Genomic DNA, 17,321 nt, shown 5'->3' on the forward strand with positions numbered 1-17,321 from the left:
TTAGCCATTTAATGAAAGCGTCAGGCTCTCACAAAGGCATTTCATTTGGACAATTAAATGCCTGCTTTCTGGGTTAATATACTCTGAAATATTCCTTTTCCATGAAACGTTGTGTTATAGCACACCACATTATCGTTTGCTTTGTCTTCAAAAATAACATTGTCAATATCACCGTATACTGTCCACAAATGCATGAAAACCTCTTAAGAATCCACTATTTGGATTATTTGAGAGACAGTGTATGCAGTCCTTTAGCCGCTGCCGCCGCCGCCTGCGCTTCTTCTTTTGCTACAACGACAAAGAAGAATACAATAATGAATCTCTGATTTCCAGCTAGACATTTGTTTGCTCTACGACATTATCAAACGCTGCCGATTTACCTTTACGTTCTTCTTCTTTTTTCCGTGCGGCCTCCTCGCGTTGCTTTCTAATAATGGCGAGTCGAGCGAGGTCAGCTTTAGCTTGATCTGTCTTTCCTGCTAAATGCATTTTCATATACCTCTCCTTCGCCTTCTGCTTTTCGATCTCTTCTCTGAAACATGAAAAGAAGCTTACTGAAAGAGCTGCAAAAGAACAGAATCGCATGTCTAGATGTCTAGCAATAATAATAAATGTGACGTAACGTGATGGCAAATAATGAGAGGGTATTAAGCAGCTTTGAGGAAAATGCTGTTAGCTTCACTCACCCCAGAGTCTCTTACCTTTCTCTTCTGGAAAGCTGTCTGGGACCCTCGAGTTCTATCTCTGTGACTTTCTTTGCTTTTTGGGCGATTCGATTGGGATTTTCGATCTCTATCAATCCCTCAACACCCTTCCTTTTCTGTAACAAAATAGAGATCATTGTTGTTATTGTTAACTGAAACTAAAAGGGGTCATTTTTACATCAAAATACATAATTTAGAAATGACAGGTTATTTTTTGTCCTGTTTTAAGCCAGCATGGCTGTGACTGGTTGTGTGTGTTTGAAAGGACGAGGACGCTGCTGTGGTTAAAATCCATAAATACTCAGTATGTTTGAAACGAGCTGTAATAACAGACAAAACAAGCACATAATAAACAGGCAGATGATACACGGGGCAACTCTAACAAATGTTGCTGTAAACGGTCAACCAAGTGAAACACAGGGCCCATAACTGATTGTTAAAATTTGTTACCTATTCTTAATTGAAAAGTGCCTAAGGAAAATTGCTCCAAAAGCTGCCCAGTGTATAATCAGCCTTACTCTCGCTTTTGACATTACTGTACCATACAATATAGGCAGAACAACATTGCCTGTTTCAATCTTTCTGAAAATCCCATGTTGAATTGTAAACCATTGCTCGCTAGGATAAAGTAAATTTCTGGGCTGGATCTTAAAATAAAGTTCATCCATTCTTTACTAATGTTAGGATAAGAGGGAAGGCAATTTAATCCAATGTTTTTACCCAATGTTGCATTTACCTTTATCGCTTGGTTTCTGCGTGAACCTGCGCATTTGTGTCTTTCATAAACACTGCATGCGTGAATAGCTTGGTGGGGCTAAACAGGCAGCGGTATTGATGCAGGCGTGGATCATCTTCTTTATCCACATTATTACAACATAGAGAAGAACATTTCACAAGCTGTCGCTTTGGCAGATCGGCTTCAGTATAAACTGTTTTTAGACTAACATGTTTTTATAGTACAATGATATGCCAAAAGCTCAAGGGAATTTTGATTTCTCAGTTCGTGAGCCCATTAAATATTTAAATAAAGCTTAAACAAAAATTCCATATGAATAGTAAGTGAAAAACCTACTACAAACTACAAAACAACAAACAAGAAATAGAAAAAAAACTAAAATACAACAAAAGCATAAGGATGTCCACAAATTTAAATATAAGAAGCTAATTAAAGGCATTAATAAATACTGTAAGTGAATAATAATATTAAATTAATCTAATGGAGACAAGAGATGAGTTTGTTTTCATATAGGCATTTTGTGGATTCATACAAAAGCTCATGCTGCAACTGGACCAAATTATTAGATACTACATCTGTTGTATCTCCAACCTACAGTTTATTCCTCCATTAGATGACTGTGATATTCCCCATAAAGAGTTCCTACGTTCTAAACACAGTGATTGAGCGACTCAAAACACAAACTCTGCTCCACCCAATAAGATTCCACATTAATTAGACTGAGTAAGAGTGTGTCTGACACTTGGCTGAATGTCTACGTCCTGCCACAGTCATCTCAGATGAATGAAGATCTGGAGGACAGCTCTGCAGGAACATGGACTCGCCACCATTCTACAAGAACACTTACGTCAGACCCCTCATCGTCACTGTCCTCTGAGCCTGATGCTGTCAGTTTGTCCTCGCTCTGGTTGTCGTTTACTGCTGCACCTTCCTCTTCTTCCTTCTACAATGTAAAATAAACCATTACCACATGCAACAGTGAATTTGTTTAGTCGATTTGACTTGCGGATGGACACTGAATCAGAAAGTGGTTGTAGTGAGTGAAGCTCCAGGGAATCTTCTGCTGTGCTTTGACTACTGTTAAATAAAGCTGCAAAGTAATGGACGCAGCAACAGAGCTTTTCTTCCATATTGTGATGAGATTTGAGTAAAACAGAGTTGTCGACTCGATAAAGAAAGACCAGCCTGAATGTGAGCATGCAGCTGATTGTAACAAAGGAACAAGGTTTAATAAATGAAATTAATAAAGTAAATTGAATGAATTCCATGTTTCACTGGAATGGTATGAATAATCACCGTTATAATTATTTATATATATATATATATATATATATATATATATATATATATATATATATATTTATATATATATATATATATATATATATATATATATATATATATATATATATATATATATATATATAAAATTAATTAAAGATGCACATTGATTAATTATTGACAGTGGGATTAAAAGATTAAAAACATTTTAACAGATTTTCATTTAATCTCAACCATTTAAATGTTAATGCTTGTTTTCAGTGTCAACCTCATTCTTACCCATTCTTAAGTTTCTTAATATATTTCATATTTCTGTGTGAATTTGTAAGACAACTTGCCTTTTTCCGTTCTTTCTCTGCTTTCATTTGAGCATCTATTTCTTCAGGACTTGTGTAAGTTCTCATGCGACCTTTATGGCCACCCTTTTTCCCTACAATAAACAAATTTTTAAAAAGCAGATCACTTTCTGAAAATACTGTTCTCAATAAACAATATCCTGCTAACGCGGAAGACTTGGTTTAAAACTAAATCGCACAGACAGTATTTAATGTCAGTCATATGAACAGGTTATGACAGCAGTGTGGCGACGAGCACGAGCACTCGAGCCCATGACGTGTGCTTCCACAACATACACAACAAAACGATCCCTTACCTCCTTTAGGCATGATGAAGATCAAACTTCACTTGTTATATATATATATAAATAGTCGACTTTAACACTCTTCCAGTCCCAGCAAAAGCGTGGTATAGTTATGATATCAGGTTGCCACACTTCACCACACTCTCGCGTGTCCAACTCTGTAACGTTAGATACTGAATAGCAGCAATTAATTATAGGTTGTTTTATTTTTAGCTCAGGGCGATAAAGTAAATAAAGCAAACACAAAATCCCACGATTAAGTAGGTACAGTCATCGATTAGCATATAGCCAGCTGGTCCATGTTCCTATATTTAATCACAGGCACTTGATCAGACACCTAGCCTGATGCAATATGCTGGTAGAGCGAATAACGCCACAGCGACGCCGTAATAAAACCAGCGTTGATGTGTGAAACAGTCAGGATTTAATGCGGTCCGTTTAAGCAATTGGAAGCGAGGCTGGAAATAAGTATATTTCGTGTTTTGTGTGTAAAAACAAAGACAGCTCGTTGACGTAAAGATTATTACTAAAGGACCTTTGTCGTGACGTCATCCGCCCGGCGACAGAAATCGGGAAAGTTCTTCATGCAGCAGCAGCTCGCTGTTGCTAAATAACTCTGAGGATCTTATATTGTTTAACTAGCATAATGCCCAAGGTGAAAAGGAGTAGGAAACCACCTCCAGATGGTTGGGAGCTCATAGAGCCGACTCTTGACGAGCTGGACCAGAAAATGCGCGAAGGTTCGTTTAGCAATCTACAAACTAGCCATAAAGCTAACAAGTCGATTGTTTGTGATTTTAATCGTTCAGATTGAACGTTAGTTCAGTTAACATTAATAGTGTAATTCTTTTATTTAAAATGAGAAATTGTACTGTGTTTTCTTAATCTATTGACTATATACTATTATGAATTTTACTATTACGTCTTGTATAAATATTACTGATTAAATATTACTGATTGCAGCTGAAACCGAGCCTCATGAGGGCAAACGTAAGGTTGAGTCTCTCTGGCCAATCTTCCGACTTCATCATCAGCGCAGCCGTTACATTTTCGACCTTTTCTACAAAAGGAAGGCCATCAGTCGAGGTACGGTGGTGGGGTTCAATCTCAAAGTGTTTGTTTTTATTCAGATCTCTGTTTCTGTGTTGTTGACTTTGATTTTCATTCGCAGAGCTCTATGAGTATTGCATCAGAGAGGGCTATGCAGACAAGAATCTGATTGCCAAATGGAAAAAACAGGGCTATGAAAACCTGTGCTGTCTGCGGTGCATTCAGACACGCGACACAAACTTTGGAACAAATTGCATATGCAGAGTTCCTAAGGGCAAGCTTGAAGTGGTGAGTTATAAAGTTGTCAAATATATGCAAGGTCGCATACATCTGCCAGATTTTTCTTTTTTTTTTTTCATTAAAAAACTGTCCCATTACTTAACCCATTACTTGTTTTTCTTTTCTTAGGGTCGTATCATTGAGTGCACTCACTGTGGATGCAGAGGATGTTCTGGATGAATCAAGAGGCCAACAACTTTTTGAATTTACTGAACTTTAATTTGTATTTTAATACATTTATTTGGTTGTCATTACAGTGTTGGATTTTTTTTAAAACTGATATGATTGTATGTATATGCTCTTTTTTTTTTTTTTTCATTTTATTCTTTGTATTAAACTGTCTTAATTATTCTGGGTTAAACTGTCCAATCTTGTGCTTGGGTTTGTGTATTAATTAGGTTTTGTTGTAAACGCATGCTAATCCCATACAAATGCAAATCAGAATGTCTGTATATGTAATATTTTGTAATGTAATTTATTTTGTGCATTAACTGCCTACCCACTGCAGTATGGCAACAAAAATAGCCTTAAAATCAATGTAAAATATATCAGTTTTCAAATCGATCCCTAGCAGGTTTAAGAATTATCTTGTAATAAAAGTGAATTAGGAAGAAAGTGAAAACTCAGAATTTTACCATCTTTAGAGGGAAGTCTAGGAATGAATAATTAGAATAAAAACTAAAAATATACATGCTAGTTTAGAGCATGTTAGTCAAATCTGAGTCATCAGAGCCAAATGAGAATATTAGTACAGAAATGGATTTGAAATAAAAATTATTACTATGTTTTATCAAGTAAACGATTTAACACACTAGTGAGCGGTTTAAAAAATACTTGTAGAAACGCAAAAGGCTTTGTTAGTTGACAAAAATTATTTGATTTTTATAACCGTTTTGAGTCATGGTATGCTGAAAATTATAGAATCTATATATTTTTGTTATTCTTTAAGAACAGACAAAGAACAGGTTCTGTTGGGGAGTTACACCTATAAAATTTAAGCTTTATATAATTCAGTTATCTCTTTTTTTTTTTACATTTTCGTAATCCCGGGTCAGCTAGTCGAGTCCGACACACAATAGTCAGCACTCTTCATAGCACCATTGTTAAGAACTGCATGGCGTTATTAACTGCAGCAGACCTTTTAATCGACTACCAACATACTGATCAAGACCAGCCATTCGTATATTTTTTTGTGCCGCCAAAGTTGCCATCTAACGACAGATCATTGAAACACGTTTTAATATTATCAAGACGAAATTACTCATGTCAACAAATACAATTAAATAACAAACAGCATTCGCGCGTTGCTAGAAAATCGATGCTATTGTAATCGATTGCATGTCCTGGAGTTCAAGGGTCACTCGTGAGCGGCGCTGTGGAAGTAGACGGTTCTAAAATCAACTGTTTATTTACAATGTTTATCTTTATCTTTACCGATTTACTGATGAGCTACAGTAAAAACTGTTTACCCCGTTAATAAATCTGTGTTTTTTTTTTTTTGCTATTTTCTCTTTTTACGTCTAGAATTAAACCTGACCAACGGCAAACTGATAAGTTGTTAGCCGTTAAGACTTTTAGTTTTCTGATTAGGTGTTATAAAGAGAAGGGTTTCAACGTCTGGTAATAGAAAAAATATACAGGTTATACTACAAAAATGCAGGAATTAATCGCGTGTGTCGATCATATCAAGTTTGATTTAGAAATTGCTGTAGAACAACAATTAGGCGCTCAACCATTGCCATTTCCAGGAATGGATAGTAAGTTAATAGGAGCATTGGTTAATTTTAAATTGCAATTATGTTTCTGATTTATTATTTTCAACATATATGATATATTGCCTGATAAGTTTATTTAGGCCAGAAGACTTGTAATAATGATGCAAAATGTTATTATTTTTCAGAATCTGGCGCAGCTGTATGCGAGTTCTTCATGAGAGCTGCCTGTATGAAAGGCATGTGTTATACAAGTTCGTTTAAGGATTTCATATGCAAATCACATTTATTGCTTTGATCAGACTCTACAGCTTTCTCTTTTGACAGGTGGAATGTGTCCTTTCAGACACATCAGCGGAGAAAAGACTGTGGTGTGCAAGCACTGGCTTAGAGGTTTATGCAAGAAGGGAGACCAGTGTGAATTTTTACACGAGTATGACATGACAAAGATGCCTGAATGTTATTTCTACTCTAAATTTGGTTAGCATTTTAATATCCATCTATCCATCCATCTATCTTATCACCCTGTATGTGTGTAATTTAGCTTTTAATCATTTATATTGTTTTTACAGGGGAGTGCAGTAATAAAGAGTGTCCATTTTTGCACATTGACCCAGAATCTAAGATTAAAGATTGCCCATGGTATGATAGAGGGTTTTGTAAGCATGGTAAGTCTTTTGCTGCGTTTTTCGGATTTGAAGAAAGTCGCATGACACAGCATTGTTTTACATTGTGTTTTATAAAGTTACATTATTTTAGATAGATGTCAAAACTGATGTTTTTATTCACCTTCAGGTCCGGACTGCAGGCACAGACACACAAGAAGAGTCATCTGTGTAAATTACCTGGTTGGCTTCTGCCCAGAGGGCAAGTCATGCAAATTTATGCAGTGAGTATCTCTGATTGCAATTTATGCATATGCATATTTATTAGTGTGATTTTAAAACATTTGTGCATTCATTCCAAGCATAAGGATTTTTACTTTGTAATTCCTAGCCCAAGATTTGAACTCCCTATGGGTGCTACTGAACAGCCACCATTACCACAGCAGGCCCAGTCTCAGCAAAAGGTTTCTGAAGTTCCTTTCTTTCTTTCATTCCTTTTTTCTAAACATGTTTAATTCTTACCTTGATACTAATGTTTCATCTTAAGTTTAATCTCCAGCAGCAAAACATGCAGCCTACAAACAGGTCCTCACAGTCACTCATCCAGTTAACCAACACCAACATCAACAACAACCAGAGAATGCCAAATGCTGTTGGGATAGTGCACTCTAACAACAACATGGGTGGCCCCCGCGGTCCTCGTCCACTGGATCAAGTTACGTGTTACAAGGTGGGATGTCATTTGATTTTGCGCATAATATACTCCCCTCCCCACACACATACAGTGTACAGTGACATTCGGTTTCTGTTTGCTTTTTCCAGTGTGGTGAGAAGGGCCACTACGCAAACAAATGCACCAAAGGACACCTGGCGTTTTTGAGCGGACAGTAAAGTTTTCTACAAAAAGGATCTCCAATAAATGTGACTATAACTTGCAAAGTGACATATTTCATTCCTGGTACATTAAAGAAATAGTTCACCCAAAAAATTTAAATTTAGCTGAAAGCTGATTTGGCTTCAGGCTATCCAGAAATTAAGTTTCTTCATCAGAACAGATTTAGAGAAATTTTGCATAACATTGTTTGGACTCTCATTTTGATGAGCAAATGATGTTAAACTTCTCAATCCGTCGACACAAACTCATATAAATATTGGATGGCCTGAGGGCGAGTACATTTAGATTTTTTGTGGGTGAACCATTTCTTTAATTTATTACTGCAAAAGCTATAGTTGAGAGACAGAAGTGTGGCTCTACCTCACTGTCCATGTGCCAAGTGCATCTCAGTACACAGTGAAAAACGATCAATGACCACCGTTTTCATATAGATTTTTATTTTACTTTCACATGAAACCTTATAGTCTTTTGTATTGGAGCAGCAAGCGTCTTGATTGCCTGAACTTTAAAGCGAAGCTGAAATTAGAGCGAAGTATATACTTTTAAGGGAAAATGATAAACAAAATTACCCGAAATTAGAGAGGCAGAAAGGACATCACTTTGTAGTCCATTAAGATACTTGTTTATATTAAATGAAAGTGATTGTTGGGTTGTTGTACTTCTTACAAATAAAGATTTACTGGATTTGTAAAACCATCACCTTCGATATGTAATCTTTGTAAATGTAGATAAGTACCACAATGTGGTTTTAGCTTGGAATAGTAGCTTTTGCCTGAATAAACACTTCTCTCATTTTCCTTAGTAATGTGGGCTGCAGTGTTACTGACCTACAGACATACAGAAACTATTACACCCCAATCAATTTCATACAGCTTTAATTAAAATCACAAGCAATGTGAAGAATAATCAAGCTCTTAGACATACAGCCAACATTTATGTACTTTGAATAAAGAGTCCAAATTAAATAAATTTCATTTTATTCTTGGTCACAACAGTCAAACAGAGAAAGCTGAGAGGTGTGATGATCACGCCGCTGCAGACAAAAGATTCGAGTGGCCTGGTGGTCCAGAGGGTTTCAGTGGTACTTCCTCCACCTGTCGTGCTCTGGACGAGAAAACACTTAATCAGTGACGTTACATTTAAACTGCACAACAGTGAAGTGCAAGCTGCTACTGATTTTTTTAATACACCGAGTCTGTGCTTACTGATGTGATCGTATTCCCAGAGGTAGCTCAGGGCAACGTAACCAACAAGGAACATGGCGATTCCACCAAAACCACCTTTCTTCACATTGATGTATTTGTTGACATATCTCTCATAACCTGAAAGAAGTAACGATTGGGGGGAAAAAATTACACAACAGCTAATATAAAAACAAACAATTATAATACCGATTAAAGATGCTTTTATAATATTAAATACACTGGTGGTTACCTCCACGAACACTACCAAGAAGTCCATTTGGGGTGAAGTCTCTTGTTCCCAGCCACGACGGCAGCTGTCCGAGTTTGACATCCATAAGCCTCTTCTGGGCCAGGGACACTAGGGGGAAAATGTATTAAATTAAATTATTAGCAAGTTTCCTGTGCATTCAAATAAAACTAGTTGGTAAAAACGCAAAAATAATAGCTGTATGCATTGCTTAGAAAGCTAAACAATGCAAGACTTAAGTCTGACACTGAAGCTTTTGCAAAATGCACCAGAACACTGTTAGCTTGCTTTTGACATACGTGAAAATAATAATCATTACTACGACGGTATTACGATAACTACACATATAGAACTATTAACGTTACTTTCTGCTTGAACAAAATGTTTTTATGGTTACTATTTTACTAAAATTATTTGGTAATATCCTGGACACTTACAGCACAATGGCAACATTGTAAATCTGCGAAATTAAACATTTTGTAGCCGCTAAAGGGTCGTTACTGTGGAATGGAAGCTGTCAGGCAGGAGTTCACCACGGAGCGTAGTTTTGCGTCGCTAACTAACCAGCACGCTTAATTTAACGAATACCTCACAAAACGCCACACAGGAATTCGCATGCTCTGAACGACACTCAGTCGTGAACGTAATCCTAAAGCCAGTGCGGCCAATGTTACTGAAAGTCCTTGACATGACTCGTCTGCCCGCGTCGAGGCCTTGAGCGGCGCCGCGCACAAACCACTCCACAAACATTCACTCCACACGTGCCTCCAGACACAGAGGTACACGAAAGACTGCGGTTCACGTAGCGCTTTCCTACACAACAGTCATATCTATACTCAAGTGTGCATGTCCCATTCAGCCATACCTGGTTTATCCGCCATCTTGCTCTGAAATCCAAGATGATGGCTGCAGCGAAGGACGCCGGGAGTGAAATGGAGTGACGTCGACGATCGAAATGTGGGCGGGGCTTATAAATCACGTGATCGCGGGACACTACTATTTAGCTTTCCTATCAAAATAAAGAAATGACCTGTTTGATCTGCTGCAAAGCGGAGGTTGTATTTTATCAGACACGTGCACTTGACATTACACGAAAGTCTAGCTCAAATGAACATGATTCAGATTAACACGTTAACAAGATTCAGCAAATAACGATGACCTGCGTTTTGAACGGCATCGCATTAAGCTTTCATCGACTTTTACGGCTCGTATTGTAGCCACATGGGCGATATGAAGAGAGGCGGGGCGAAGGTGTCGCTGAGAGATTGAGGATGCGATATAAGGTTTTACTGACAAGCTCTTTTTATTGCTAATCATTGGAAAGTATTCGTAAATCCCTATGATTTATAATAATAATTACGAAATATAATTCTGGATCATTTCCTACGGCACACCTGGCTGGACTAGGGCATGCCAACTGCCGTACAAGTGTTATCTGTTTAATCATCTTTTTTTATTTTTATCTAAATTCCATACAGGCTACACAAAAGCAAATACGCTATTGAGATACTCCTACGTTTTCACGCAATTGATAATTAAACTATTAGCGTTAATAGTTTATGAATAAATATCTGGATCTTAAACAGAACAAGACCATTTGTTTTTATAATTAGTTTATTTTCATTTTTTTTATTGTATACGCTGGTACCACCGGGGGGAGACATTTACTGCATACACATATTTCCTGGGGCATGAGAAAAATGCATCGCAATGCAATTCCAGTAAAACATCACCTTTTCCTATACCAACATCCTTTTAATTGATCGTTGCAAAATTGCGTTACCTTTTTGGGATGTCTGTAGGCCAGTGTCTTTAAATAAAATGCATTTTGCAGCATTACAAAGTGTGATGATTCAGCTGCGGTGTGGATTATTTTTCACAAGTTTTCAAAGTCATACAGCACATCAGTCATCTGTGCTTAGAGGCTCTTTGCTTAATTGAAGGCCCCGAGTGAACCTTAATCCGAGTCTTTTCGTAGATTTTAACATATGGCTGAAATCCAAAGCTTGAATGGATAGGTAGATCTTAGTGTATTTACAGTGTACATGCTATAAACATTATTCTTTACAATATACAATTTTCCATATAACATACAGTGGTGGACAAAATTGTTATAGAACACTAGTGCATTCAACAGATAAAATGGTTTCAAGTCAGATATTTTTATTTTTTGCAGTGGTGTGTCAGTAGTAAATATCAGTTTAGATTTCCGAACATTCATTTCGCCATGAGCTGTAATAATCCAGTGAGATTTTTCTTTGCACAAGGAGTCTGACAGCAGCTAGAGATCTGATCTCATCTTCATCCAGTCTGTCTGTAATCACATCAAGAAACAGAACAAAATAAGACAGACTGTATCAACTGTAGAAATATCTCCAAGATGCTTCAAGGGACCTGCCTGCAAAGCTGCCTGAATAACTATGTGCACCCAGGACAAAAGCTGCTTTAAACGCAAACGATGCTCACATCAAATGTTGATTTGATTTAGTTCACAGAACTTGATCGGTAAAGAAAGTGCCTACAACCTTCAACAGCGCTGTAGCTCTGCAGGTAGGTTTCACGAAGCAACAGCAAAAGATTAAAATTACTGACATAAAGCCATTCCTAGCTGTTGAAAATACTAGTGTTGGCCCCCGCTGTAAAGTAAAGCCAGTGTAACCAAAACGACTACATGTGTGTTTGTTAGGGAGAATCATTATAGAGCGTAACAAATAAATGCATTTTTTTTTTTACGATGAAAATGCTGCTGCAAATCAAACTATTCTGTACCATTAAATAAATGAGAAAGAAGACGCTGATCTCATTAGAATGTATGAGAGACACACAGCTGCCTGATTCACTGCGCTAGGAGCATCGGACAGGAGGTCAAAGGCATAAGTGCCATTCATTACTCCGCTCTGCCATAAAAATCCCAGGCAGAATTCTAATTTTGAGATTTTAATTAAGATGGTGCCGCAGTCGCATCAAAGGAGACATCAGTTCACAGTCTTTCAGGAGTTACAGACGTGCAGTTACATTATATTGATTTTCATTATTCACATATCTGCTCTGATTTTCTCTGGTCATATGTTTACTGCGCAAATATTATTCTTTCATTGCTGCAGGACATATGATAGTGGGGTTATCGCATTTTACAATATTATTATTTCTAGACTGCGTTTTCAGAGAACCAGGGTTTATTAGTTCATCCATAATGCCTGCGAACAGATGGAAGATCGGGCCAATCTCAATTCCACACTCTAATTGAATAAGTTAATAATCCTCGTGATTAGGAAAATTATGTAATGGAAAGAATGTTATTGTTCTAGCTCGTTTATCAGCCGCGTGAAGGATAGAGAATATTTCAATTCCCTCTGTGCAAGTGGATTCCATTTTCCTTGATATATTTTTTGTAATGTTTCAACGCAATAAAACGCCTGCTTGTTTTTATTAAATTATTTGCTAGTGTTCCATGTTGAATACTGCCATGCTATTCATACTATTTCTGCATTATATGTAGTATCTTTTTCATATGAATAGGATACCAATGGGACCTACATTTGCCAAAACAAGCAGTGCAATGTTGACCTTTCTGCATGAAGTACTGTATCCCACAATGCAATGCACTTGACTTGACCTGCTATTTGATGTTTGAACCAGAAGTAAAATCCAGCGTTATTTTAGTATCACTGCAATACTACAGTTTTATTTTTAGATATTCTATTTTAATTTAACATTAGATACAGTTGTGTTAATTTTGTTGTGTTTTGCTGTCATTTGTATTAGTTAAAAAAAATTAATTGTGCCTGAAGATATTTCAGTTTATTTCATAGTTAAACAAGAAAGAGAGAGAAAAGCTAGCTGAAATAAATTAATTGTGATTAATCACATCCGGTTTTTGTATACATAATATATATATGTGTGTGTGCTGTGTATACTTATTATTTATATATAAATACACAAATATGCATGTGTTATTTATTCAGTATATTTATATATACTATAAATTATAATAAAGTAATACAGCCTCAAATTAGAAATTTGATCATATAACAGATGCCACTGCCGGACAAAAAAAAAAAAAAAAAAAAAAAAAAAACGACTGGACAGTCAAAAAATTTTTGTACACTTCTTATCAGAAAAATCCTGTCAGATCCTTGGAGTGAGCGCAGAGGTCAACCGATCTGGTTTCGTCTGTTAAAGTTAAGTTTTTCAACATGTTTCCGTGTTATTGTTGCTCAGCAGTGCCGTGGACGGTGGCCAGTGCTCAGGGAACGACTGAAGGCGGAAGTCACAACGGCTTGAGAAAAATCACAGCGACTTTATGATGGCTGTGTGCAGCTTACTGTTGACTGACTGTATTGAAACGTATAGGATAGTTCCATAGCCCCTAGACATCACTTATCATTTGACAATATGGGATAATATGGGAATTATTTAGACTGCCAAATGTAAATATAAATGTAAAGATATTTCTACAGAATCTGTTTCAAAATGCACACAAACGCATTTTATTTTTAAGATCGACTTGCTTAATTATACAGTATATGCAAAAATTCAAGCATTGCGAAATAACACGGTTAGTTTCACTATTTAACAAAAATAGCAAAGTGCAGTGCATGGAGTGCAGCTAGTATTCGGTGTGCTAGTAATGCATTCACAACACAGCCCTTGTTTTTAATCTTATGAGAGCAGTCAAGGAAGATCAGTTTACACTGATTGTATTAATAAAATTAAGGCCTTGAAGTGTGTCCAAGAAATTCTTCCTCATTGCATGTCTCACAAGCAAATTGCTTTTGACAATATATCAAAAATCTGTCTGGAAGAGACTGGAGGCTGTTATGTTTTGCATTATACATTCATATCTGCAATATCTGTCACGATGGAAATGAACGCGTATAGCAAAATGATTTCTAATTTACAATATTATATTACATATACTGAAAATAACCGTTATAAAGACTTAAACTACAAATACTGCAGACACAAGGTCTACGGTACAATAAACAGCACCTCCTGTAAACTCTTCACCCTCCTACAATCTCCCAAATGATATTAATGCGCAGACTAACACAGACAGACTCACTCTGATACATTTTCCCTGAGGCTCACTTTTTAACACCATCATTCCTAATTTCACTTCTAGGGAAATGTTTTAAATTCAGCCAATTGTAATTCCCCGCAGTGTTTATGCTGTTCTGCTGAAGTCAACTTGCACTGTTCACATCCACCCAGGAGTCTGTTTAGATAATTAAGCCAATATGAGATACAAAATCACAACTGCAATGGTATGTTTCAAAATCATGAAATAAAGTTGCAGTTATAAGCAGTTTAGAATACATTGCAGATACGACTATTAGATGCTCAGAAGGCACTATCCCAGCTGACAGAAATGTAATGTTTTAGTAATGTTGAAAATGAAAATCTTATTTCTGAATGCTCTCTGAAAGTGGAAGATTTCCAGTCATTTAAATGTTTAAAACATTTTTCTTTTAATTTGAATGTTCATTCTATTTTATCAGTTTGCAACCATGACAGCAATTTTACTTTTGAATGTTCTCTAAAAAGAAGTAACATTTAAATCGGCAATGCTTTAGAAAAAATAAAAAAAGGTTCCACGAATGATGTATAAATGATGTATGTTTTGTGCTAGCATTAGAGATTAGATAACTTGGCTGCAATGTTAGCCAGCATTTCTGAGAACGTTCCTTGTTAGTTAGGTGTAGATAAGGTTTCCAATTTCTTCATTTATTTCACGTTATGTAAACAGTTATTCACACAACTTCAGGCAACTCATTACATTAATAGACATCAGGTCTCTAATATGATTAGCTGTAAAAGGGATGTCTTATAAAGGCAGAACATTCGGTGCCGATTTAAATGAAAAATACTCTAAAGATGACCACAAACTCTTCAGCAGCTGGAAAACGATATCAGGCAAGAATGGGACCAAATTCCAACACCAAACCTCATAAACTCATAACCTCGATTTTCAGCTGTTCTGAAAAGAAGAAGAGATGCTACACCTTGATCGACTTGCCCTGTCTCATTTATTTTGAAACCTGTAGCAAGCATCAAATTTGAAAGCAACCAATTTTGTGCATGGAAATTGTCAAATTCCTCAGTTTAAACATTTGTTATCTATGTATTATGAACAGAATATTGGCTCATATAATTTGAAATTCGTCTAGTTTTCAAAAGCAAACGTCCCAGTAATTCGGGTTGGGCAGTCTGCATTTCAACTTCATAATTCATCTAAGACATTAGCGCTATATTTGTGCTTAGCATTCCTTCCGAATAATGCTTGGAATAACAACTTGAATCTTTAAAACGTGCATTGATTTATTATATCAGTTGCTCCGCAGCATGTTATGGGAACATTTCCTCCAGTTTGTCAAACAAGTATGTAGCTGACGATGTGCTGCGAACCCCAGCAGTAGACACGATTAATGACAGGCCAGTGTTTGAGCCATATCTCATTACTCTCCAGCAGGTCTGGAACTTGTTCCTGCATGATTTGGTTCATCACTCGTCTCCCGCAGCAACATATGCTGAAACAGCAGCCCTAATAGTAGCACTTAACTGAATAAAAAGACACCAACTCAAAACCCAGCTGGAAGGCACATAGATAATCTCAGGACCTTGTCAGCTAAAGCTTTTTTGGTAATCCCGTCTTTGTTATTATTTCTTTATTTTTAAAACCTTTTATTGAGGACAAAATACTGAGTGCACTTGCACTTGTCATTGTGGATTATCATGTCAGGAATTATAAACACTATATATATATATCTTCATGTCAATAATGCACTGGGTGAATATGAGAACGTGGATTTGACTGGATATGAAGTCTTTAAAAGAGTTTCATGCCTGCAATTTGGTGGAGTGAAAAACTGAAACAGGTGCTTAAATATATGTAAAATATATACATATACTTCAGATCTTGCTCCCTCGCCTGACCTCAACTGAATGGGAAACGAACGGGTGAGAAAAAACCTTCTTGGACCACCGCTAGCTCAAAGGTGTTCAGGAGCTAAAACGAACTCCCCAGAAAGTTCGCTTTGAACAGCCGTTCTTCAATTTCGATTGAAGTATATCGGGGCCTTAACACACGCGCGCACGTGGCAAAGAGTGCTGTTACAACCTGCTATTACTATTTGGCTCAAAACATACGGAAAGCCTTTGGGCAAATGCGTTTGAGCCGTTTCGTATCCACAGGGTATAGCAAAACAGAGCAGATGATAGAGGAGGTAATGAAACAGCCCAGTCAGCTTTCTGAATACACAAGCACAGAGGCCTTCTGTGGAAATGACATCGGAAAGGAAATTAAATTCCCACTGGATAAATAGAACATCCAGACTTAGATCAGACTCATGTAAGAAGGATTCATTCTGCAAGTTCCTTGTGCTTAGAAATGCTGCTGTGAAAACAAATGATATGATATTGACTGAATGATATTGATTGGCTTCTTCATCAATATTATTCAGCCATACTTTGATTTTTGTTATTTAATATTTTATTGTTTTAGATGGTCTCCAAGATATCCTAAATCAATCACTTTGAATGGAAAGAAGATAGCAAACGTTACACTGATGAATATTTTTGAGCTCAGTCACAAACAATGTGTATTTGTTTTTCACTGGTAAATGCTAAATAATAAAGCATCCTGATGTCTGTATTTGGTGACCTTTTTTAATATTGATCGAATAGAATGCCTCAAAAGAAAAACATAAAGCTGACATTTTCTTAGTTACAGAATGAGTGTGCGATATGTTATTTATCAAATGGAAACAGAAAGTCCATTTCTCCTTCACACAGAGGACCCTTTATAGGGCATTGTTGCCTTGGCAGGTAATTTGACAGATGAACACTGCACTCTTTGTTCTTGTTGTCTTCTATAAGTGATGCCAGATATATAACAACAGCATTATGCATTTACCTTTATGTATACCTTGCCGCTAGTACACTGAAAATGCAAAAGCGTCCCATTGATTTCTCTGAAATGCAAATAA

The 17,321-nt window shown here is 36.6% G+C and overlaps 4 protein-coding genes across 5 annotated transcripts in view; 2 read left to right on the forward strand and 2 right to left on the reverse strand.

Moving 5' to 3' along the window:
* pdap1b (pdgfa associated protein 1b) overlaps window positions 1-3,666 on the reverse strand; it is a 3,912-nt gene extending 246 nt beyond the window's left edge. The window contains exons 1-6 of the mRNA XM_043234640.1: window positions 3,374-3,666; window positions 3,060-3,151; window positions 2,288-2,383; window positions 702-820; window positions 381-532; window positions 1-288 (exon numbers count right to left, since the gene is read on the reverse strand). The exon at window positions 1-288 is cut by the window's left edge and continues 246 nt beyond it. Coding sequence (XP_043090575.1) covers window positions 224-288; window positions 381-532; window positions 702-820; window positions 2,288-2,383; window positions 3,060-3,151; window positions 3,374-3,386 — 537 coding nt within the window. The 5' untranslated portion in view covers window positions 3,387-3,666 and the 3' untranslated portion in view covers window positions 1-223. The remainder of the gene's footprint in view (window positions 289-380; window positions 533-701; window positions 821-2,287; window positions 2,384-3,059; window positions 3,152-3,373) is intronic.
* A 197-nt stretch (window positions 3,667-3,863) lies between these two features.
* Window positions 3,864-5,064, forward strand: bud31 (BUD31 homolog). The gene is made up of 4 exons (XM_043234641.1): window positions 3,864-4,101; window positions 4,325-4,447; window positions 4,533-4,699; window positions 4,820-5,064. The coding sequence occupies exons 1-4, from the start codon at window positions 4,008-4,010 to the stop codon at window positions 4,868-4,870; spliced, it is 435 nt and encodes a 144-aa protein (XP_043090576.1). The 5' UTR covers window positions 3,864-4,007; the 3' UTR covers window positions 4,871-5,064.
* A 140-nt stretch (window positions 5,065-5,204) lies between these two features.
* Window positions 5,205-8,703, forward strand: cpsf4 (cleavage and polyadenylation specific factor 4). 2 transcript variants are annotated; one of them, XM_043234637.1, is made up of 8 exons: window positions 5,205-6,447; window positions 6,591-6,641; window positions 6,730-6,882; window positions 6,975-7,070; window positions 7,198-7,291; window positions 7,399-7,471; window positions 7,555-7,737; window positions 7,830-8,703. In XM_043234637.1, the coding sequence occupies exons 1-8, from the start codon at window positions 6,345-6,347 to the stop codon at window positions 7,896-7,898; spliced, it is 822 nt and encodes a 273-aa protein (XP_043090572.1). In that variant the 5' UTR covers window positions 5,205-6,344; the 3' UTR covers window positions 7,899-8,703. The 2 variants fall into 2 exon arrangements, with proteins under 2 accessions (XP_043090572.1, XP_043090574.1); XM_043234639.1 differs by having other exon boundaries at window positions 7,567-7,737.
* A 57-nt stretch (window positions 8,704-8,760) lies between these two features.
* atp5mf (ATP synthase membrane subunit f) lies at window positions 8,761-10,339 on the reverse strand. The gene is made up of 4 exons (XM_043234642.1): window positions 10,199-10,339; window positions 9,337-9,444; window positions 9,108-9,224; window positions 8,761-9,006 (listed from the first exon to the last, which is right to left on the reverse strand). Exons 1-4 carry the CDS (start codon window positions 10,212-10,214, stop codon window positions 8,978-8,980), a joined length of 270 nt encoding a protein of 89 aa, XP_043090577.1. The 5' UTR covers window positions 10,215-10,339; the 3' UTR covers window positions 8,761-8,977.
* Between the last annotated feature and the right edge of the window lie 6,982 nt (window positions 10,340-17,321).

Source organism: Puntigrus tetrazona, chromosome 3, assembly GCF_018831695.1.
Source record: "Puntigrus tetrazona isolate hp1 chromosome 3, ASM1883169v1, whole genome shotgun sequence".
Lineage (NCBI taxonomy): Eukaryota > Metazoa > Chordata > Actinopteri > Cypriniformes > Cyprinidae > Puntigrus > Puntigrus tetrazona.

What these genes read in the sequence shown, in the direction of transcription:
- bud31 (XM_043234641.1), top strand. Translation starts at nt 4,008, where the DNA reads ATGCCCAAGGTGAAAAGGAGTAGGAAACCACCTCCAGATGGTTGGGAG. An exon ending in AAGGAAGGCCATCAGTCGAG is followed by an intron (nt 4,448 to 4,532) that starts GTACGGTGGTGG and finishes TTTCATTCGCAG; the next exon opens with AGCTCTATGAGTATTGCATC. An exon ending in CTAAGGGCAAGCTTGAAGTG is followed by an intron (nt 4,700 to 4,819) that starts GTGAGTTATAAA and finishes TTCTTTTCTTAG; the next exon opens with GGTCGTATCATTGAGTGCAC.
- cpsf4 (XM_043234637.1), top strand. Translation starts at nt 6,345, where the DNA reads ATGCAGGAATTAATCGCGTGTGTCGATCATATCAAGTTTGATTTAGAA. An exon ending in GAGAGCTGCCTGTATGAAAG is followed by an intron (nt 6,642 to 6,729) that starts GCATGTGTTATA and finishes CTCTTTTGACAG; the next exon opens with GTGGAATGTGTCCTTTCAGA. An exon ending in TAGAGGGTTTTGTAAGCATG is followed by an intron (nt 7,071 to 7,197) that starts GTAAGTCTTTTG and finishes ATTCACCTTCAG; the next exon opens with GTCCGGACTGCAGGCACAGA.
- atp5mf (XM_043234642.1), bottom strand. An exon ending in TCTTGGTAGTGTTCGTGGAG is followed by an intron (nt 9,225 to 9,336) that starts GTAACCACCAGT and finishes TACTTCTTTCAG; the next exon opens with GTTATGAGAGATATGTCAAC. An exon ending in CTGGGAATACGATCACATCA is followed by an intron (nt 9,007 to 9,107) that starts GTAAGCACAGAC and finishes TTTCTCGTCCAG; the next exon opens with AGCACGACAGGTGGAGGAAG.